At 48.3% G+C, this 22307-nt stretch overlaps 7 protein-coding genes across 7 annotated transcripts; 3 read left to right on the top strand and 4 right to left on the bottom strand.

The window, feature by feature from the left end:
• Positions 1-927: 927 nt before the first annotated feature.
• On the top strand, positions 928-1833 carry N7516_001791 (uncharacterized protein; the record flags this gene model as incomplete). Its single annotated transcript, XM_057214511.1, has 3 exons — positions 928-1188; positions 1257-1490; positions 1543-1833. 3 exons carry the CDS (start codon positions 928-930, stop codon positions 1831-1833), a joined length of 786 nt encoding a protein of 261 aa, XP_057076394.1.
• An 888-nt stretch (positions 1834-2721) lies between these two features.
• On the bottom strand, positions 2722-3602 carry N7516_001790 (uncharacterized protein; the record flags this gene model as incomplete). The annotated part of the gene is made up of 2 exons (XM_057214510.1): positions 2722-3038; positions 3095-3602. 2 exons carry the CDS (start codon positions 3600-3602, stop codon positions 2722-2724), a joined length of 825 nt encoding a protein of 274 aa, XP_057076393.1.
• Positions 3603-4430: 828 nt separating this feature from the next.
• N7516_001789 (transcription factor TFIIIC subunit TFC1) lies at positions 4431-6489 on the top strand (the record flags this gene model as incomplete). The annotated part of the gene is made up of 5 exons (XM_057214509.1): positions 4431-4571; positions 4627-4936; positions 4990-5067; positions 5118-5226; positions 5280-6489. 5 exons carry the CDS (start codon positions 4431-4433, stop codon positions 6487-6489), a joined length of 1848 nt encoding a protein of 615 aa, XP_057076392.1.
• A 423-nt stretch (positions 6490-6912) lies between these two features.
• On the bottom strand, positions 6913-7973 carry N7516_001788 (uncharacterized protein; the record flags this gene model as incomplete). The annotated part of the gene is made up of 2 exons (XM_057214508.1): positions 6913-7817; positions 7877-7973. The coding sequence occupies 2 exons, from the start codon at positions 7971-7973 to the stop codon at positions 6913-6915; spliced, it is 1002 nt and encodes a 333-aa protein (XP_057076391.1).
• A 1559-nt stretch (positions 7974-9532) lies between these two features.
• Positions 9533-10675, bottom strand: N7516_001787 (ribokinase; the record flags this gene model as incomplete). The annotated part of the gene is made up of 1 exon (XM_057214507.1): positions 9533-10675. The coding sequence occupies one exon, from the start codon at positions 10673-10675 to the stop codon at positions 9533-9535; it is 1143 nt and encodes a 380-aa protein (XP_057076390.1).
• A 1311-nt stretch (positions 10676-11986) lies between these two features.
• Positions 11987-13321, top strand: N7516_001786 (uncharacterized protein; the record flags this gene model as incomplete). The annotated part of the gene is made up of 1 exon (XM_057214506.1): positions 11987-13321. One exon carries the CDS (start codon positions 11987-11989, stop codon positions 13319-13321), a length of 1335 nt encoding a protein of 444 aa, XP_057076389.1.
• Positions 13322-17170: 3849 nt separating this feature from the next.
• Positions 17171-18649, bottom strand: N7516_001785 (uncharacterized protein; the record flags this gene model as incomplete). Its single annotated transcript, XM_057214505.1, has 1 exon — positions 17171-18649. The coding sequence occupies one exon, from the start codon at positions 18647-18649 to the stop codon at positions 17171-17173; it is 1479 nt and encodes a 492-aa protein (XP_057076388.1).
• Between the last annotated feature and the right edge of the window lie 3658 nt (positions 18650-22307).

Here is a 22307-nt window from a genome sequence, read left to right as displayed (position 1 = left end):
ATCACGCATGCTGCATAGGGCGAAGGGGGAAAATATATATACCACTGCGGGCTGTCTGTGCTAGAGGGCCTCAAAGATTGCCTTGTTTTAGCAACCCGGACCATTGAGATCAATATTTCGAATTGCCTGACGAACCATCTCCTTGAAGAGGTCTATCCATAGGGTAATCTGACCAAAATAATCATCCTATAGTTTGATAGGTGGCGAGTCCCATTCTCTTGAGTATGGGCAATGGCTGTGCCAGCAAGTCACTCGTTGTTTCCATGCCATAATTCTTGTGGTGAGAATCGGCCTGAGTGACAACAGGGCTTGTAGATGGGAGCTGCACCACCGTGTGTATTTTCAGATGTCTCTTTAGATGTATCTTGAGGCGTCCTTTTAGGTGTATATGAAGGTGTATACGAAGGGGTAAGCTTACTTTGTGCAAGAGTATTTTCATAGCCAGGGATCACATCGTACTCATCCGTATATTACCTTCTGCTTTTCAAGTTGTCTATAACCTCTACTCAATTTAATCTTGAATATATATTACAACGTATCCCAAAGTATAATTTATTCACAAGATCAGAGCACATAGTCTTATTGTACCGTGACTAGGAGACCCCCAAAGACCGCACGCACTAAGGTATGGACAGTTATATCTTGAGTATAAATAGATTATTTGTATAGTTGTCATAGTTCTCTTCTTCATATCATCACGACCAAAGAACAGATGAACAGCGTTTCAAAGAAAGCAGTAAGTATCTTTTACAACAAGCCTAGTCAGTCATCCTCGCTCACTATCCTCGCCATCTTTCCCTATCCCTGGAGTCTTACCAATTGACTCTTACTTAAATACTGAGCGAGCGTGATTTCATCACTGGCTCTTACTCTCCTCCTTCATTCTCACCACTCACTCATTTATCTTCAACAGACTCGAATCTCACAATGGCGAACTTTATCATGCCTCGGACCACTTGCCATGAGTCAGACACACTATCTTCGGACGAATTGACCAACACCCCACGCAAGAAGCCGTTCACAGGAGCCATTCATCTGAATACCCTTTGGTGTCTGCCGTGTTTTCGCGATGCAGTCCGCGAATGGATGGGCGATGAGGTTTGGGCCCTTCAGATTGATTGCTATATAGTGAATGCTCCGTCCAAGGCGTGTGATCCTTGTAAAGCATTCGACCAAAAATGTGATCTGGTACAGTTTGGTTACCACCGAGCCCCGTCTAGTAAGACACACTAACATCAATTGGAAACTTTTTACAGATCCCCCAGGGAATTCGGGGCCATGTTTTCGAACTGATGGCCTTGATTACATTCGTGGAAAAATACTGGATGGACTGCATTGAGCAATGGCAGGACGATGACAACCCAGAGGCCGAGTGGCCCGGAGATTTCATCAAGCAACTTTCCTCCGCTGTCAAGAGCCTCTGTGCTGCCTTCGATGACCTGGTCGAGACACATCGCAAGGCTCATTTGTTGATAGGCAATGTCTCGGATGTGAGTATCCTTCGATTTCTACACCTGTGGGTATTTTTTAACCTGTAGGTAGGAAGCTAAGGCTGGCTACTCTGCTTGGTGCAATGCTAGGGAGCATACGATCTGTCCCAGCACTCATCGTAGCGACAAGCTGCATCTTCAGTATGCCTTCCGAGCCACGGAGTACCTACGCCTCCGGATGGGCGAAGAAGGATCAGTGCACTGGGCCATGTCAATTTGGTCCTTTTATCAGACTGTCAGAACCTCGGTTGGATGCTATGTCAAGACAAAGAACACCTATTTCACTCGCAGCCACATCGACTACATCGAGAAAGAGTTTCCTCTGGAGGCTCCTGAGTTTTGAATCAATCGAGTTTCTCGCCTAACCCTTTTTGGTGGGCTTTGTGATTGTATCACCTAGGGGATATTCACGCTTTGCTTTTTCTTTTTCTTTTTTCGAGGTTTCCTGTTAGTGGCGTGGTGAGGCGTGTATTGGCCAGGACCTCTTTGATGTTTTCCCGTCTGATTCTGTGGTTGCTTTAGAGCCATTACATAGCATCTCAAATGCATTATTTTTTAGCGGGTTTATCCGTTTCCGTATCGTTTTTCGAGTCTATCAAGCACAAATCATCTTCATCTTTACCAGGTAAAGACGTGATGTTTGCAGTAAAACAATCCCGACAGTATAAACAGCCGCAACACCTCCAGGCCAAAATGAAAACGTTATGATTCATGAACGACCAGTAGGACCTGATAATAGCCTTTATATGGTACCATTTAAGGAAAATGCCAACGACAACAGGGTTGACGATAGGGATATAGAGCCCAAATAGAAGAGACAATAGACTTAGAGCTAAATAGCGGACGTGCAGCAGGCTAGTGAGATATGGCAACTACATGGAGAGGGAGAGATGCGGCTGATAGAATATCGTGCATTACAATCTTGACCAACCTACCAACCAGCCTCGATAAAGATGCTGGGATATCTTGACCTAGACTCTTGTTTAATACATATTTTGCGATGTGGATTACCTCACTACTTAAGACATGAAAACCAGAGCTTCGTAGAAGAAAGCAGTGACCTGATGTTTCAGTTGATGTATTTTTCAGTTCGCTATATAGTCCTTGAAAGACCGTCGCATGACATCGTGCAGGGACTCACGTCCACCCTAGCTGATGAGCTGAATAGACTGAACCATCTGTAATAACATATCTACATTGCTCGCCAGATTTGATCCAAATTTATACAACCTCATTGGGATAGCATTAGAATGAGTGGCAGTGCAGCCACTAAGGCTCTCTTCAAGCTCAGGCGCGTGGTTGCTACAGCTCTGTTTTTCTCGCCTGCGCTACTACCACCGGTAGCTGTACTTTCCGCAGCGTAGGTGTAATAAAGACTAGCCGCTGTCTGCGTGCCTAAGCTGTCAACAGCAGTAGTACTAGGTAAACTAGCCGCCGAACTAGTCGACCATGCATTTGCGAAAGGATAGAATCCCGTGGTTTGGGGATTGGCGCTACAGTAGGCGCTCGAGACCCCCTTCACGTAATTCTCGGGGAACCAGTGGTAGCCTCAGTGGAAGTTAGCTTTTAGCATAATGATAGAACATGCTGTGGGAAAGACGCACCCTCAATGCCTCCATGTTTTCGAAAGCATTCCTGACAACCGGCTGCCGAGTCAAAGAAGGGATATATGTCACAATAGCATTGCTGCTGGACATCCCAATTGCCCGAATACAACTCAAGGCCTGAAAATGTGCCGTTGGTATTTTGGAAGTAGCAATTAGCATTAATTGCCGCTTGTCGTTTACACGGAGCCTCGTCGATCAGATAGGTTGGCTTGGGGGAGATGCTTTCAGTCGTGTCATCCCTCCGGAAATTGTGGTGTTGCAAAGGGTTATACGGCAGGAAGCATTCATTGTAGAGATCAATGTCAAGGTTGGTAAGACCAGACTCCCCGGATGAGACAACATAAAACCTGGAGATATAGGCGTCGTTTGGGAACACGGGGTATTTGGAGCCGGTCTCCGAAGCAGCCGTGCTAGAGGACGTGCTACTACCCAAAATGTCGTACTGGTAGGTTGAAGAGGGTTCCAGCGAGCTGGTTGTTATTGAGGTAGAGGCAGCCTTAGGCATGGCGAAAGGGGTGATCCGTTGAAATGACTTCCAATTTTGGAAAGAGGACCTCGGGCAAGAATGCTTGGCATCATTCGACCAATCATAACCTTTAATTGAAATGTTCCTTCCCGAAAGGGACGTGATCCTCTTTTTGGCTACTATGTACCTAGTTAGGTATAATATGTTCACAATAACATATTGCCTGGGTATAGATAGACGACTTATGATGTTATTGACATTCGAGGCTGATGGTGAAACCGATTTGTTCTTAACCGTGTTCGAAGGCAAAGATACTAGCCGGAAAACGAAATATAGGGGACCTGCAGCAAAATATGTACTGAGATATAGTTATATATGGGAGACACAGACCTCATTGGTAGCATATGCCTGTGATTGACCACTTTGTCAGCACCTGGGAATAACTATAGGATATCTGATTAAACTGCTTTGAGCCTCAAATACCAATTTAACGAACTCTGTTGAAATGTTTCTTCCAAACGTCCACGGGTGCTTAGACGGTACAGGTGATGGATGAGTCAGCAAGATTTCCAGTTTTAGGCGCACTAACCGCTTGTGGAATGTAGACTCGATTCTTTCCCTAACCCCGAAGGATATCGCCGGGAGCCTTTAATTGTGGCGAAGGTGAAGAAAAACACAATATCCTATACAAACAGGTGTATTGAATAGGGAGCACTCGAGAAAAGTGGTAGTGTTGCCTTTTGGTCGCATTTGCGTGATCTCACCCGCAAACCAGAAACAGCGACAACCAACCTCAATTAAGATTGAAAGCTAGTGCGAATGATCCTGCAACCACAATATCCACAAGTCTGATATAAAATAATCAGCATGGATGACCAGCGGGGGTCCAGAACTGCCACCTTTTACGCGGTGCCATCCCGTCAGCTCGTGAGCATTGAACACCCGGCCGTGGTCCGGAACGTCCACAAGGCGATCGAGACCTTACAAGGAGACTCTGGAATAAAAACAGTGAGAATACTTTTTTTCTCTGATAGAATATTGAATATATGCTGATATACTGCAGATCCTGGACCCGACCAAAGATGACACACTAGCTAATCTGGTGTTGCGACCAGAAGATGCCATGGCTCGATCGGTTCAGTCAACGAGCGTTCAATCGAACAATGTTCTGCTCAAAGTAACTGTTCCCAAGCGGACAGGACGGAAGCGCAAGAGAGGCTCGAACGAGCCTTTCGCAGACGCACCAGCTTCACAAGCATCCGGGCCGGCCCCGCGACGGACCGCGAAGGATCTCTTGCGCAGTATTAGTGATAACCCTTCCAAGTACCAGATTGAGCCAGTTGGGAGGGTTGGACGGACACATGTGTTCCGAGGTGAGGTCACTACTCTGATGATGCATTACCAGTTTGCTAACGTTTGATGGTAGGAATCCCTGATTTCGTCTACTCGACTACAACGAGTTCCTTTACGAACCGATTCCGAGAACAAATTCTTCCATTTGACTGTAAGTCAGCCTGATATGCACCTCACCAGAAACATACTAACAAGTGACAGTCGACAAAATGAAGCAGTTTGATATCGACATGGCCAAAGGCGCTGCCGAGAACGCAGATCTTATCCCACCACCATCATTCAGCCACGGAGACGTCCCATTCCACTACATGTAAGAGCCACTATACCTAAAAACAAGACTATCCCACTAACCTACCCCTCCAGCTACCGTCAAAACCCAACCGTGAAACAAGCCATTGGCCTCTCCGGCAAACTAGAAACCGTGAATACCCAAACGGCCAACAAAATCCTAACTCACCTGATCCCCTACGACATACCCAAAGTACCATCCGAGCCACGGAAAGACATGCTCCCAATAAGCGCGTTGGACGAGGGCATGCTCCGCACAATCGCAACGCTAAACGCCCTCTACGAAAAACAACCCGCCTGGACACGTCGCGGACTCCGCAACAATCTAACAACCGACGAAGACCGCCTAAACCTACGCCACGCGATTCCATATGTAGGCTACATCTTCCGATCCGGCCCATGGCGCGACGCAATCATAAAGCTGGGCATCGACCCACGAACCTCACCAGAGTACCGGCACTACCAAACCTTCATGTTCCGCCTGCTGGCACGAGAAGCCGAGGTGGCGCGCGACGGAGGCGGCGGTCGACGGCACAACGTCCCACGACCAAGCGACCAGCGCGTGGTGGAAGACGAAAACGCCAGCGGGCCGCCAACAGGCCATATCTTCACTGGCAAGCAACCGTTCGCACAAGACGGACGGATCTGGATGGTTGGTGAGATCCAGGACGCGCAGCTGCGAGCAGAATTGTACCCTCCCGATGCGGGACCTGGGTTCCTGCGCAGCGAGTGCGATATCGTTACAGATGGATGGTTCGGGAATGGCACGCTTGCGAAGGCGAAGGCGGTTATGCGACATAAGATTCAGGCGTTGATGGAAGGGAGGGAACCGGTTGATGAGGATTATACGAGGATCATGCAGCTTCCTGCGCATGCGCGGTCCGAGGCTGATTTCCATCTTTTCTCGCTTGATCCTGATATTGCGACGCCGAAGGAGATTAGTCTTGCTACGGAGGTTCGGGCGATTATTCGTGGTTCGCCGGTTTGGAGGAATTTATCAGCTAATGCTGGCTTGGTGAGGAGGGATGTTGGGGAGGGGAGAAAAGTGAAAGGGAAGTGGCCTTTGAAGGGGAAGAGTGTTGAGCCCGAGCCGGAGCCGGAGCCCGAGAAGGCGGATGAGGAGAGTGAGGGTGAAGAGGAGGAGATTCAGCGGAGGGAGATGTTGGCTGCTCAGGTTGCGGATGCTGCTGCAGCGAGGGATGCTGACGAAGCTGGTGATGAAGCTGGTGATGACGATGACGATGGTGATGATAGTGATGACATGGACGAAGACGAGGACGAGTAACGGGGACTACTTTACCTGAGGATTGGTTACACCTAGAGAAATGGTACATTGTGCTCAAGATATGCATCAAAAGAATCCATTTTAATTTTAATCGCCAAAGCCATGGGCAGACTTGGAATACATCGTGAAGCATCAGACATGAAAAGACAATAACTCATCAATTAGACGGAATAAAGAAAATCAATCCGAGTGGTCACAATAGTGAAGCAAAAAAGATACATAATTCGTAGCCAACATTATACCAAAACACCTAATAGACTGGACACCAGTGGCCAAAAAGAGACAAACACCTAGCAAGAAAGACAAACACCAAAGAATGAAGCAAATAGGTATAGATATGGGGACCAAATCCAGGCCAAAGAACAGCGCCACTAAGCCAGATGTAGATGCAGATGCAGATGAAAAGAATGACGAGTAGGCAGATCAAAGAGAAGACTCGGTGGTATCAGTTGAGTCCTCGAGATTTTGCTGCTGGGTTTCCGCAGGGGCGGGAGTAACAGCATCCAAAACAGAAGCAGTGGAGGTAGTGACAAGGGCCTCCTGGCTCTGGGAAAGAGGCGAAGAGGGCTTCTTGAATTCGCGCACATGCTCTTCATCATCATAGACAATTGCGTACGAGAAGGCATTGCAGTCCTCGGCATAGTATTCAGCGGCATTGAGCTCACCGAGCGGAGAACGGGGCTCATCCATCTTTGGCGACTTGCGAGCAGCGGCAGGAATGGTGGCAGTGGACTGGGGGAGTTCGATACCCAGCTCTTGAGGGGGGACGTTCTCCTTTCCACGGGCAGAGGTGTCAGACTTCCCCTCGTCGTCGCTGATATCCAGGACGGTGGTCGAGTGTTGCATGAGGTTTGTCATCTCTTCTTGCTCGGCGTCGACGTAGATATCGAAGGACCATGAGGCAGGGGTCTTGGGTGCAGGTGCAGGCTTGGGAGTTGTGGATTGGGCAAGAACGGAGGCAAGAGAGAAGGGGCGAGCGACGCCGCGCTTGCTATATTGGTCTGAACGGGGCTTGGCGATGAGCGAACGACGAGTGGCTGACTTGCTGGACTTGGGTGGTGGGGAGCGACCAGCGGGCTTGAGAATGGGAGCTGATTTGGGAGTTGTAATTGAGGGGATCTTCGAAGGGGTCGAGAGACGAGGGGAGATGTTGATGCGGGTGGAAAGAGCCATGCGGGATGTTTTGATGGGCTTGGACGCGCTCTTGTCCTCGTCATCCTCGAATGTACGTTTGCGTTTTGTTGAGCAGGTGTTTGGGTTGACATTCTCGGAATTGGCGTCAATGAAGATTGAGTTCTTCATTGGGGTTGACTTCACGGACATGGCACCTGGTTGGAATTGTGAGCTAAGCCATCTTGGGAACATCAAAACATGGATCATCACGTACCATTTTGCTGGTTCTGACGATTAAGTTTTGATCGCATCAATGGCATGTCCAAACAGCCCAAAGGCTGACGAGTAGGAGTCATAGTGAGAGTGGCCATGGTGAAGGAAGAAGGGAGAGAGAGAGGGATGTTTTGTTTTGGTCAGCGCCAAGTGGGGGGGAGCCTTGGGAAGATTGGCGGTCTACAATAGGCACTAGACAGGCCGATCGCACGATTCAAAGAAAAAAAAGGTAATTGTGTCAGACAAATGAATCAAAATGAATCAAAATGAAATAAAATGATAGGAATGATAGGAATTGGTCGGATGAAGTTCAGATAAATGAAAGGAATGGGTGGATTATGGTCGACACCGTAGAGAGAGAGAGAGAGAGAGAGAGAGAGAAGGGATGGATGATTCGAGGTAAAAGACGTGCAGCGATAGAGGTAGATATAATAATTCGTGAACGTTATAAAGAGCTTAGGATATAGAGGGTTTAGAGGCAAGGAGCAGGAGCAGAGGACTATGAGGAGTCACAAATGGAGGGCGAAGGGAAGTATTTCAAGGCCTGCATACTCCGTAAAAGCGCGTCGCGTTCACGTTGTGGAGGGTCTTGCCAATTCGAAAAGTGGCGTTTATTGCAATTCCCAGCACAATCCAATTGACTTTCATTCTTGTCTCGTGTCGGAACAATGGGAATATGCAGATCGACTATAACATACGCGCTTTTCTGTATGATCTACGGAGTACTTTGTATGTACTCATATCACAGTGCCATTGTCCTACAACGTTGTCTATTCCTAATTTAATTTCCCTAGAATTGTCCATAGAAGTAAATCAATTACCAAAATCACCGGGGCCAAAAGTTCAAAAGTTCAATTACCCCCCCGCTGAGTACTGCATGTCGCGTATCCCTTGGACGCGTCAGTCAGCCTAAACTAAGTACCGAGTACTTGGTATCACGCTACTAGCGCATACATCGCGTAAGTACCAAATACCTCCACGTCCATCACGTCCTCCACATCTTGCACGTTCATTCGTACGCGACTTCGCGTTCACATCTCTTCCTTGCGCACTGTGCGCTCATTCGCGACCAACAGCGTCTACAATTGCACTAAAAGTATGTCGCATGAAATGTCTAATGAAACTCTGCCAGCGCATCTGTCTCCATTGGCTATGCCCCATCCGGTCTCAGGTTACCGGATGAAACCATGCAGAGGCCGACCGGGGCCTGCTGGGATTTGAGGTGAATGTGAAACAATGTACGGTTTCCGTCTCAGGGGAAGGGTTCAAGGTGTCTGGGGTGTCGAACACCCAAGGCTGGGGAATGTTCTCCGGGATGGCTGTCCAGGTGGTCTAAAGTAGGAATTCGCCCCTAGAGGCTGTTTCAAGGCGTAGAATGATGGAGGGTTATTAATAGGGATAGTACATGGACAGGGTTCCCAAGGCTTGATGGCACCTGCGCCCCCTGTTCCTCGTGGGCTCGGATTATATTCCTCGGCATATTGATCCTTGTTGCATTCCTCGCGAAAGCTGAGAGCCTGTCCATTGCGCCATCGACGTATAATCGCGTCGACATTCTACTACAGGCGGGAAATCCCGACCGTGATAATCCGTACATTCTATAAGTATCTCGTGATATTATAATGTATATGATCGCAGACTTACCATAGAAATTACCTCAGATCTCATCCTCAAAAGGAATGCTGTCCATGGCACCCTGACGTTCCACAGCCCGAGCCGAGGCGCGGGCAGCAAAACGCATCGCCTCGTCCATGAGAGTCTTGTACCGGTAGGTCTTCTCACCATCCGCAACATTCTGTCCAGTCTTGCCCTCCACGCGACGCTGCTCGCGCCATCGCGCCACCCTGACCGCGTAGGCGCCAACAAATGTATCACCCGCGCCAGTAGTATCCAAGACCCGACGGACAGGGGCAGCTGGAATATCGTTGGTGAAGCGCTGTACTCCGTCACTGGGTCCAGACGAGCCGCCATCGGCGGCACTGTACCAAACGCCCCTCGCCCCGTACGTAATTAAGACATAGGTGACACCCAATTTGTGGAAATAGCGAGCGACCTTCTCCTTCTCCTCCAAATCTTCTGCGTCCGGCACAGTGCGCAGCAGTTGCTCCACAGGCGGAGTCATCAGCTCGGCCTCTGTCTCATTCAGGATTAAATGGTCGACAGCAGCGTATACATCCTCGGGCAAACCACCGGGCGGCGCAGGTGCCGGGTTAAGCATAACATCCGGACCGCACTCAATGCCACGTTTCCCAGCAGCGCGAGACTTGGCCTTGTGCTTTGCTATCTCACGTAGTATACCGGTAACCGTGTCGACCGGGATCTCGCCTTGCATAACAATGACATCGGGTACGGGCGCCGCTAGCGCCATGCCCAGCACATCCGGGGTAGGCTGCATGCCATCGTAATTTGCACCAGGCGAGAAGAGAATGCGGTTCTCGCCACCGGCTGACGAGTCCACGATAATCACCGCCACACCCGTGTATGCGTTCTCGATGACTTTCACTCGAGTCGGATCGACTCCAGATCTCTCGAGGGTCGGCTTGAGTAAGGAGGAGAAGTGGCCATCCAGGGCTCCTACTGCGCCTATCATCTCGACATTGACGTCGCTTGTGGAGTTTGTGGTGCCTGTTGGCTTGGCTCGGGACATGCGTCCGCATGCGACGGCTTGGTTTGCGCCCTTGCCGCCCGCGCTGGTGAAGTAGGATGAGGAGGTGATTGTCTCGCCTGGGTCTGGGAATCGGGGTGTGACTGAGACCATATCGGCATTGAGGGATCCAATGACTCGGATGAGAGGTGCCATGGTGGAGAAGGAGGTTTGGTTCGGTTTCTGGATCGTAGGTCGGGGGCTGGGTGTGTCTTTGGGTCGGGCTGGGAAGATGGAGAGAGTATCGCAGTCGTGTAGTTTGGAGGCAACGTAAATCCCGCGGATTCCAGAATTGCCAATGCAATGAATGCAACGGAGAGGTGACACTCTGAAGCTTTCGGTCGGGTATTTGTTGAAGTGGAATGACGTTTAGGCGGGGCAGATCGGACCTCGGGAGGTGCCATATGTGGGTCCGACATCACTAGTTCTGTGGATCCGATCTACAGTATATAGCCACGTCTATTTTGACTACATACAACATACTACATACTTGGAAAATCGAACAGTGGTCTCCTACTTTCAAAAGAACTCAAAATTCTTCTTTTCTGATTGAAACACATAGCAGTACTAGTCAGGATCTATTTTTGTACTGCAGGTTAGAATAAGTGAAGATAGATCCAAAATAAAATAAAGTGTCAGGAACCAAAAAAAAAATGAACCTCCCCTGGGCAAGTTCACTCGCGGGGTCGAACGCACGTAGTTACTCGCCCAATCAGACCTCCCTGTCACGACCTGGCCAACCATAGCTATACAGGATGCTCAAATTCCGGAGAACAAGCCACTGAGCTATGAGGGGTTGTCATTCCAAAATGCTTCCATTTTGTTAAATTTAACAAACACCTAGCCCCATATATTTGTTATACCAATATATTTGAGACTTCACCTACTTCCTTCTATCTGAGAAATATAGATATTAATCAGTAACTTTTTTTTATACTACAGTTCGAATAAATGAAGTGCAAGGAGTAAAAAAGAAATGAACCTCACCACCTTTTCATCACCGCCTTATTGAAACATATACTCTAATTTCAATTTGTATAGTAGCGTATTGTATTGAACATGTATAGCTATGATGTTGAATTATTCCTTTTTCAACTGTCTACAAGATGATTCAGTTCAGATTCACTTCAGATTCACTTTAGTCTCGATTTAGATTCAATTCAATTTACAATTGAGTACAATATAATCATGCGGTGCTAGTTCTTCAATCGAATTTGTTCAGTTTAATGACACGACTTAGTAACAATTCATCCCATCTAAGGGCCCACGATGCTATAGCGTAGCTCCTGTTGTAAGCAATGCTTTTTAGGTAAATCTGTAGGGGTCGACTGATAGCTTGGTGACAAGTGATCCTTTTCTTCTCCTCTTTCCTCCTCAATCTCTGCATTCCTCACAATTCTACCTCCCATAAGATTCTCTCATTTACCTCAAGTCCCACTATCCTACAAGTTGAATCCGACAGTAACCATGATCCCATGCCACTCGGACCCGATCCATAAGGATTGGGACCTCCGACGATCGCACAACCCTCCAACAACGCTTCCCCCTCCACCTGGAACAAAAGAGGGTACGCCCACTGAGCTTAAGGATGGAGAGACTCCACTGAGTCACCCACCCGCTCAACATACCCCGGTCACAACCACAGAACTCCAGGATGGGGAGCTGGAAGAAGGAGAAATCGCGGAAAGTCCCCCTCCTCCTCACTATCCCCGACTCCCGTCTGTTGAAATAAAGGACGAGGAAACTTTGTCAACTGATATTGCCCCGCATGCAACCACGAAAGTCGAGTCTGGCGACCAGAAACAAGAAGACCTACACCCAACTGCCCCGAGCCCTCCCTATTCCATAATCCCGTCCATTGAAATTGACGACGAGGATATTTTGCCAACTATCCTGAACAGCCAGCATGGTGCATTTTACCCAGATGGATCGCGCCGCGCACCCTGGGGAGACCCGGATCGGTACGTCCGATCCGCAAACCCGCCCCCTGAGTCCACCCAAGAAGAGCGCCCACAGGTGGATGCCCGAGTCGATTGTGTACCAAATGGCAAGCAAAAGCACACTACTGTTCAATACGTTGGTGGCCTCCTCCCACCCAAGAAACAGAAAGCAAGCACCGAACAAAACGAGACGAGAAGGTTCTGTTGGGAGCTCGGCCAGGAGTTCACTGGATATGTATCTCGAATCGACGGCGATGAGGCCCGTGATATCGCCATCAATATCCTTAAACTTCCTGTTCCAAAAAATGTCTCCAAGCGACTGGTCTACTTCTGTGATGCATCCATACAGTCGCTCTGTGGTACAGTTGGCGTCGTCTGGCCAAAAGACTTCACATTTACCAAGTGGGAGGGGATGGGCTTTCCCTACCCCGTGGATATTGACAGCACGGCCATCCTGGAGCTCTTCGGCATCTCTTGTACCTTAGAGATGGCCATTAGGGATATCGAGGAGCCCCGCGCAGATGTTGATCGGAATCAACCTCAAGACAACATATTCTTCCAAAGCCACCTGAACCAGACCCGATCGCATCTTCATGGAATGAGTAAAGAGGTATTCATCTTTACTGATGATGTTAATGCTCTGAAACGCATTGATGGGAGAGTGTCTTATATCCCCAGTGGGGGTATTGCTAGTCAATTGGCAGCTATTAGCCGCCACTCGAAGACGCTTAGTGAGCTCGGGGTGCATGTTGAACTGCACCTAAGCCCCGGCCATACTGGAATCCCGGGAAACGAAGCTGCAGATAAAGTGGCGAAATCGACCCAGTCTGGGCTTCGGCACCAGCGTACGGCCGACCATTGAGTCGATCAAGAACCAAACAGAGAAGACCTCGGCAGGCCCTGTAAAGTCACGAAGGGAAAACCTTGTACACTTAGTTTTGTGATAGTGTTGCTGAGTTATGTATGAATACGACCAAATTCCGATTGAAAGACTAGCAAATAATACTCCTATTGTATAGTCTAGCACATATATTGGGGTATTCCCATGATCCAACCCACATAAGGGTCTAGTCTATCTTTCACTTAATTCTCACTTTCGTATTCCATCTCACTCACTACGGCCTCACTTTCGTATCGAGTCTCACTTACTACGGCCTCACTTCACTGTGTCTGTTCTTTATATTGCGAGAGATGCGAGAGGATCCAGGCTTGTTGCGTTGTCTTCGGTGAGTTCTGTCATCCGAGTTCCCCCTATTGATTACTTTTAACTTGAATTACAAGTGGGCATATTCTCACTGGTCCTTCTTCTCTCTTTCTTTTCTGTGCTCCTCCATTGTTTTCTCTGCGACTTTCTTCTTCTTCTATTCCTCCTTCTGCCCTCTATCTTCTCCGCGCTCCTCCGCCATTTTCTCTGCGTGTTATCTTACCGCAACTAATCATCTCATTCACGCTATCATTCAAAGATTATTCATATCAAGACAAGTCCACAGGCCACTGAAAATGCGATGACCGGCCCTGGCCAAAGGCCACATGCGTTCAGCTAGCTGCCCACCGGCAATCAGCGATGAAATAGGGCATGCGACTAGTACGATGAGAGAATCTACCACCAGCCCACAAATGCCAATCCCCGATGTGGAGATCTATCTCCAACACATGTGAGGTAGCTTCCGGTCTGAATGAGGACGCTGGCACCTTGAGCCAATTCTCAACCAGCCAACCTGAACCGCCCTCGAATGCAGGCGATTCAGCGACCAATGGCAAGCGAAAACACGCTACTGTTCGATCCGTCTGTAGCAAGAAACAGAAAGCAAGCACCGAACAAAACGAGACGAAAGGTTCTGTTGGCAGCTCGGCCAGGAGTTCACAGGGTTTGCATCTCAAATCGACGGCCATATGGCCCGTGATACCGCCATCAATATCATACTGGAATCCCGGGCAACGGATAAAGTAGCAAAACGGGCCCAGTCTTGGGTTCCGCATCAGCGTTTGGCCGACCATTGAGTGGGTCAAGTGCGAAGGGGCATAACGGCCAATGTCATCATGGTAGTACACCAATATATTTGCTAGTTCTTCAATCGGGATTTGGTCGTATTCAGACATAACTCAGCAACACTATCACAAAACGAAATCTACAAAGTTTTCCGAGGTCTTCTCTGTTTGGTTCTTGGCCGACTTAATAGTCGGCCGTACGCTGATGCCGAAGCGCAGACTATGCCCATTTTACCACTTTATCTATAGCTTCGTTGCCCGGGATTCCAGTATGACCGGGGCTTAAGTGCAGTTCAACATGTATTGGACCCACAAAGGGAGGTTTCTAGTCTATTTTCACTCATATCACTACTGCCTCACTTCACTATATCTATTCTTTATCTTACTAGGGATGCGAGAGGATCCAGGCTTGTTATGGTTGTCTTCGGTGAGTTCTATCGTCCGAATTCCTCCCTCTTCATTACGTTTAACTTAAATTACAAGTGGACATATTCTCACTGGTACTCTCGAGTGAAATCAATATTAAAGCAGTTTTAGTAGGGAAAAGAGGAGAGTGCGTATACTTGAATCTTTTAGATGTGGACGTTGTCAAAATAAAATTCGGTTTACCTTGCAGATACATAGATCGGACCCACGGAACTACCTGGCTGTCGACCCACATATTACACCTACACCTGATGCGCTTCGACGCCCTTGTAATTTCTTTCACCACTTCTAAGCTGATATTTCTAGTACGGATGGCAATGGTGTCTTTTTCAGCCGCATTGAACCAATATAAGTGTAAGTAGGTTGATGCTTGAGGTAGTTCCAAGGTTATTACGACTGATAGTTTCAATACAGTTGAGGTACTTACTCCTAGTCTGTACCACCTTTGACGTAATGTGTTACTGGGCCCAGAATATTATTTTTAGAAGGTTCTAAGAGATTATATGTGCGGGGGTAATCTATTTAGAGATATACTGGAGATATGAAAATAAGTCGATCGATAGACATGTTGTACCTCGTCCCAATTTGCAGTTAAAGATGTTTGTTAAGTATAACTGAAAGGTAAAGTTTTGTGTGGATACGCCCTTATAGCTCAGTGGTTTAAGTCTACGATATGTAGACTAGGTCCTGCAGTAGTGGTTGACCAGGTCGTGACAGGGAGGTCAATTGGGTAACGGACCAAACCTGGTTCGACCCCAGGGGTCTTGTTTACCTAAAGGGGATTCCGATATACACCTTTTTTTCCCTTTTTTTACCTTTCCTTTATCTTACATCTTATGTCTTATGCTACTTCCCAGCTTTCTTAATTAATAGTATGAGCCGTGATAGAGAGCGGTGTGGGAGTGAGGGCCTGCGTTCGAATCCCAGAGTTTTCAACCAGGGGAATTTCTACTCTGTACATTTTTCTTTCTTTTTCTTTCCCTTTTTGCTTAATCTAGCGCCATGGTTATTCCATTCCAACTTAAGTTACGTTGTTCCATATTTTAACCTCACAGGCGTGACATGTTTATTATGAGTTGGTAAGGGAGAAAAATGACATATTGAACCAGATTGGGAACGTCCTAAGGAGGTCTACCCCTAGGCTGAACGAATCTGTGACTGACATAACAAAGTCAATATCTGGTTTGAGCCAATTGACCTCTGGCCTCAAACAGTTGAGCACTGGTCCGAATGAATAGCCGACAAGCCTCGATAAGTTCAAGAGGAGAATGAAGAGAACGGTGGATGAAATAAGTAAATCAACACAGTCCAAGTTGTCTGCGACATGGTCGAAGGGCATTAGCTAGCTAATTTTAGGGGGTAGAATTTTTGCGCTTCAATCCAGCCATATGATTTATATGCATAATACATCCTGGGCTGTTAGCACTTTTTTTTTTTTTTTTCGCGATGTACGCAATTGGGATTGTACTTTACAGTATCCAGGTACTCAGTACATAGCAGTGAAAATAAGGCCTTAGGCTAGTCCGGAGATGGACTAGCGTGACCACTAGAGCACCCACGCGTCCCACCACCCGTTCAAGGGTGGGTCCCATTTCAGCTATGAAAATGGCCTCTTGAGGCCTTTCAAACCGTAAACCATCCGGTTCGGATCTAAAGATGATCCCCGGGCCTCTCTACCCGCCGAGCTAACTAGCGAGCCGAGCCCCTTATCAAGTACCGAGAGTGTTAACAGTGATACCGAGACCGGAGGACGTGCACGAGACGAAGGACGGGGCCGAGGACGGGGCCGAAGACGTGGAAATCTCGCGCGGGGACCTACACGAGAACCATATTCAACCTGTATGAGTATATAAATGCTTAAATCAATGAAGATATGTGATTTCTTCTGATCAAAATGCGTGTTTTTTTACTAAGTAATCTAAGTAATTTAGTGGTGACAGAAAAAAAGGCAGAAAACTCTGCACTGGCAGAAAGCATGGTAGAATCCAGTGTCGCATCCGATTAAGAAGGCGGTAAATACACCAATCCTGAATAATTAGTCAAGGCCTGCCAAGTAAAACCTGCATTAGATGATATGCCTTAGCGCTAACCTTTAGGCTGGATTGGAATTCGTACCCTGCAAGTGTAACCATTGAGGGATTTTGAAATACGGGTCGTATCCTCTGAGACTCGACGTTTGGTAGTCCATAAATTAAAATTTGATCATATTACTCTCACAACTAAGCACACTGTCAAAGAACTAGCTTTCCAGTATTCCCCGCCTAATGCTCAACCATTCATCACTGCAGCATTAAGCTTAGAGGGGAGAGGGGAGGTCGAGAGGGGCTTGTCCTTGGTCCGACCACTCCATAGCCGGCCAAGAGATTGCTGTTTGGACAAACAGCTCATTCTGGGCCTTTTTGGCCATTTTGTCGGCAGCCTCATTACCAGGCACATTGGAATGCCCAGGACTCAGGTGAAGCTCAACGTGTACGCCGAGCTTACTGAGTGTCCCCGAGTGGCGTGCGATGGCCTCCAAGTGGCTGGCCATATCTCCCTTTGGGTCATAAGCCACGGACCCGCCAATGCGTCTAAGAGCATTGATATCGTCTGTGAAGACGAAGACCTCCTTAGTCATCCCATGGAGATGGGATTTGGTGAGCGACAAATTCCGCTGAAGGACGTCGTTGTCTCCACGGAGCCTTTCCTCCGCAGTTGTCCTTTCTCCATCTATCTGGCTGATTGCCAGTTCAAGCGTGCATGCGATTGCGAAAAGCTCGACAGTGCCGCTATCGTGAGTGCTCAGGGGGTAGAATACCCCCTTCCCCTCCCATTCATTGAAGGCAAGGCTGCGTGGCCAGACAATTCCGGCCGCACCACACAGACAGCGGATAGAAGCATCGCAAAAGTATACTAGCCGCTTTGATACGCTTTGTGGAATAGGTAGCTGAAGAATACCATCCGCAATATCCCAAGCCCTATGGTCATTGACAAAGCAAATGAACCCAAAGAAGTCGTGCCCTAACTCCCCAGAGTATTTAAAGTTTGTCCTATCCACGCGATAGTCCCGCTTATTTCTTTTCTTGTTGTTGGACTGAGGCTGGTCGGCAAGTCCCTCATCGGTTGAGGCACGTTTCCGTTTGCTATCCAGTCCACCATTGGGCTGTACAGGCGTGTGTTGGGAGTGTCCCAGGATTGGCTCAGGTGAGGGGGCGACTGAGACTCGGGCGCGTGAATTCCGGGGTCGTGGGGCTATTGAAGGCCGGGGACTTGGCGGAGGGGGAGCGAGATTGGTAGTTGGTGGTGGGGTAGAAGGGATCTCGCCCTCCTCAAGCTCCTCTAGATTAGAGGGCGACTCATCCGGTACGGGAGCGAGATTGGTAGTGGAAGGGATCTCGCCCTCAAGCTCCTCTAGATTAGAGGGCGACTCAGCGAGATTGGTAGTGGAGGGGATCTCGCCCTCCTCAAGCTCCTCTAGATTAGAGGGCGACTCATCCGGTACGGGAGCGAGATTGGTAGTGGAAGGGATCTCGCCCTCAAGCTCCTCTAGATTAGAGGGCGACTCAGCGAGATTGGTAGTGGAGGGGATCTCGCCCTCCTCAAGCTCCTCTAGATTAGAGGACGACTCATCCGGTGCGGTTGCCGAGTCTGCCAAGCTGGTCGCTGACTCGCCTGAACTGGAGGGCGGTTCAGGCTGGCTGGTTTGAAATTGGCTCAAGGTGCCAACTTCATTGCTGATTGCCGGTGGGCAACTGGCTGAGCGCATGTGGCCATTGGCCAGCGCCGGTCGTCTCATTTTCAGCGGTCTGCGCGGAGAAGATGGAGAGAAGGAAGAAGGGAAGAAAAAGAAACACGTAGAGAAAATAATGGAGGAGTGCGGAAAAGAAAGAGAGAAGAAGGAAGAAGGGAAGAAAAGGAAACAAAACAAAAATCGAGCATTGATGAGACACCTGCTACTACACACACCTACACGAATGTTATCAATCATAGATACACGCCAGGCAATCTCTGAGGGAATCCATGATCTAGATACACGCCAGGCAATCTCTGAGGGAATCCATGATCAAGAGTGCCGCCTGATTTGCCTATATTAAATATCGTCCACGCCCTATAAATCGCCTGACCTTTACACTATTGCACGTACGGAACTATAATGACTTCATTTCTGCTTTGCAGACAAATATCCCTGGGCCTGCCCAGTGTGTAACAGGTCTATCCAATTCTGTCTTCAGTCCTTCAACTAAATGAGACAAGCACTCCCGTCCATGGTGCGTTTATACCTGCCATACTCGTCCCCTCCTTCATATGTATCACTTACCAGTACACCATTGCTTGTCATGGCCTCTTGCTGATCGGGATATGTGGATCCGATACTGCTCATGGTCAGCATATAGAACTTTGAATCTGCTGTCCATTCAACCAGACATTATAACGTGTCTCCCAGGAGGCATAACGAGGATGGACGGCATTAGCAACCAATTCATGCGGAGTTGCACATTTAAATGTAGCTCTACTCGCACCATAAGGCTTGTTAGCATCGGGCAACTTCCCTGGACAAGGGTGTTTGATAGGATGGTCGACCTTGGGAGATTGTGTAACTCGCAACCAAAGGAAAAAAGCTGGAAATTCCTGTTCCGCATTCCGCTTCCTATGCCAATAGATCGGGTCTTGTTGAGGCGAATGTGGTTGGGAACGAACTCCCTGAGAGTCCAACTGACACAAGCGCTTGCCAGTTACAAATGGCAGTGACGATGGTGACGATGGAGGCGCCGACGGAGGATGACGATGAGGACAGTGAATAGAGCATCCAGGGGATCACAACCTGTTAGGAGAGGTCTAGGTGGTGGACGTCAAAGTGCATGGTGCAATGTGAGGTTTATTGAATAGTTGAGAGTTACAGAGGGACTAATAAATCTGACAGTCACCGACACCCCCTAGGCAGAGATGGCGGTCTATGCTCAGGCGAGAAGGGTCTTCTGCCATCATTATTGTCACATCTCTCTCGTCGACTGCAGTCCAAATCTAAGCTTGCACGCCGAGGAATATCTTGCTCAGCATTTGCCGCGCCTCGCTGAACTTCATAATAAAGCAGCACCACAACGCCCTTGGGTGCCTCCATGCCTACCACTTAACTACCGCCTCTCACTGCTCACTGGAGAATACATTTGGGATCACCATCGTCACCATCGAGATCAACCGACCAGGCCACCTCGACGGACACCCACAAACGGTATCACGGAGTGCCTCTCCTTCGACGCACCCTAGCCGCTTCATCAGCGCCTCTGTCAGCGACGGGCCAACCGACCAGGCCACACAAATAACTACCTAGCTTTGACACTAGCGAACGTTCTCAACGGGATCCTCCCTCTCGATGGTCACTACAAATGCGTATAGGTTTTCAGCCCTTATGAAGCGCTAGCACCCCCATAACAACAACAAGTGTCTCTCTCTTTCGATGCTCGCAATAGCAGGTGCCTCTCCTTCGACGCACCCGTCACGTCAACAATCGGCTCGCTACGACAGACTCTCGAAAAGTTTCAGCAACAAGCCAAAGCCCTTCTACACTTTCAAACAGCAAAAGACCGTCTCACACTTCAGAGGAGTGATTCCAGAATCCCACCAACGCCAAGTCAGCTAACGTGGTCAATACTCCGGCTAACACTACCACCAACAAACCCACTACAGCTAATACTCTTAGCAACCCCATCGCACGCTACAACAACCTTTTCGACAACTAGGTTTGCTTCGTGGGTGGGGGGCACGAGTCCATGGTTTCATGTACGTGGGGGCTGTCGGATTTATTAGTCTCTCTGTAACTATTAGCTCTTCAATCAACCTCACATTGCAATATGCACTTCGACGTCCACCACGTTGACCTCTCCTAACACAAACCTATTAATAATTTCCTAGGCGTCGTTTAGGCGACAATGGAAATGCAGTATCGAAAATGGTGATGGGATGTGAAGAAGGTTCTTCCCACAAGATGATTTGTGAGGAGTACCAGCGTGAGAGGTTAAGAGCTAAAAGGAGAATCTATGCTGATAACCGTGACAATGGTTTCATCCGTAGAACCATACTCAACTTGAAGACGTGAAAAAGGAGACAGAGAGGTTTAAAATAATGTCACAATATTAATTAGCTGTGAAGTAGCATAAGGCATAAGATATATGATATATGAAGGGAAAAAAAAGAAAAAAAGGGGCGTGGAATGCCCCTTAGGCATGATTACTCCTGGGTTCGAACCAGGCAGCCCCCATATTACCCAACTGACCTCCCTTTCACGACCTGGTCCGCAACATCACTGCAGGGCTTAGTCCACATATCGTAGACTTAAACCACTGAGCTATAAGGGCGTATCCACACAAAACTTTACCTTTCAGTTATACTTAACAAACATCGGGCAAACCTTAGAAGCTACATACAACATATATAAACCCACTTCCTTGTAAATAAAATCCCCACCAACACCTGGTAAGTGTTGGTGGGCCGTGCCACGATTACTGGTATATGGTACCTCAACCTCTCTATGATCTTATTATTTTCTTTACTTTTACATTACTTTGCCTACCATATGATTCATGACCCTGTCGAGATAATCTCTCTCCCAGACGTGCAAGGTACTTGAAACAAGCTCTATCACGAGCCGTTGTGCTTGCGACCCACCCGGCCATAATACCCACATCGAATCCATGGAACGTAATTCTCGGCCCCACATCACCGTGTGCCTTAGCTCGACGACAACTCGTTTGAGAACAAACTTCGGGCACGCAACGTACAAAATCACACCCGTTAGCAGATCTGGCACTCAAGAGGTAACCCTTGGGATATCGATGGGCTGCATCTGAAGCGATTATGGCAGGGGTGCTGAAGCGAGAGGCTGCTAACAAAATGGCTAATAAGAGGCATCGATGGTCTTGCCGTCCTTGTGCATCGATCGAATCAGGCATCGTACGAATCGCAAGGCCTATCCAGTTCCCACATCCTTCTGTCAATTGACCCCCTTGTCCTCTGTCTACCAGAGTGTCGTCCGCATTCGCAGTGCTCCTCATACATCTTCCAAGCCACGACAATCATTCTACTTAAAGGACGGCCCGGAAAGACAGACGGTCAACACTGAAAGGAGTATGTGTGGCTTTCCACCAACCCTCGGTGGTATGATCCTTTGCAAACCAATAGCAGATTCCATTGGGTTCATACAACAACAGTTGGCCGCTCATCAAACCGAAGTGCTTGCGGGCCTAAGACTTCTATGAACCGATCTATTTTGTCCGACAGAATATTAGGGACGCTGCTTGTAAGGACACTCTAAGGATATTTTCAGATATTTGTTTCAGATGTCTTGTCAGGCGTACACAGACGTGGTAAGATCATCAAATGAGATGGCTTTCTTACATGAATAAACCAAGAGACCAATACATATGCGCAACTACATGATGTTCGTTCTTTTTCATCAC

Source organism: Penicillium verrucosum, assembly GCF_028828655.1.
Source record: "Penicillium verrucosum strain IBT 35672 chromosome Unknown utg000001l_segment0_segment0, whole genome shotgun sequence".
Taxonomy (NCBI): Eukaryota; Fungi; Ascomycota; class Eurotiomycetes; order Eurotiales; family Aspergillaceae; genus Penicillium; species Penicillium verrucosum.
The sequence above is the reverse complement of the archived record's forward strand: the minus strand, read 5'-3'. Positions and strand labels throughout refer to the sequence as shown.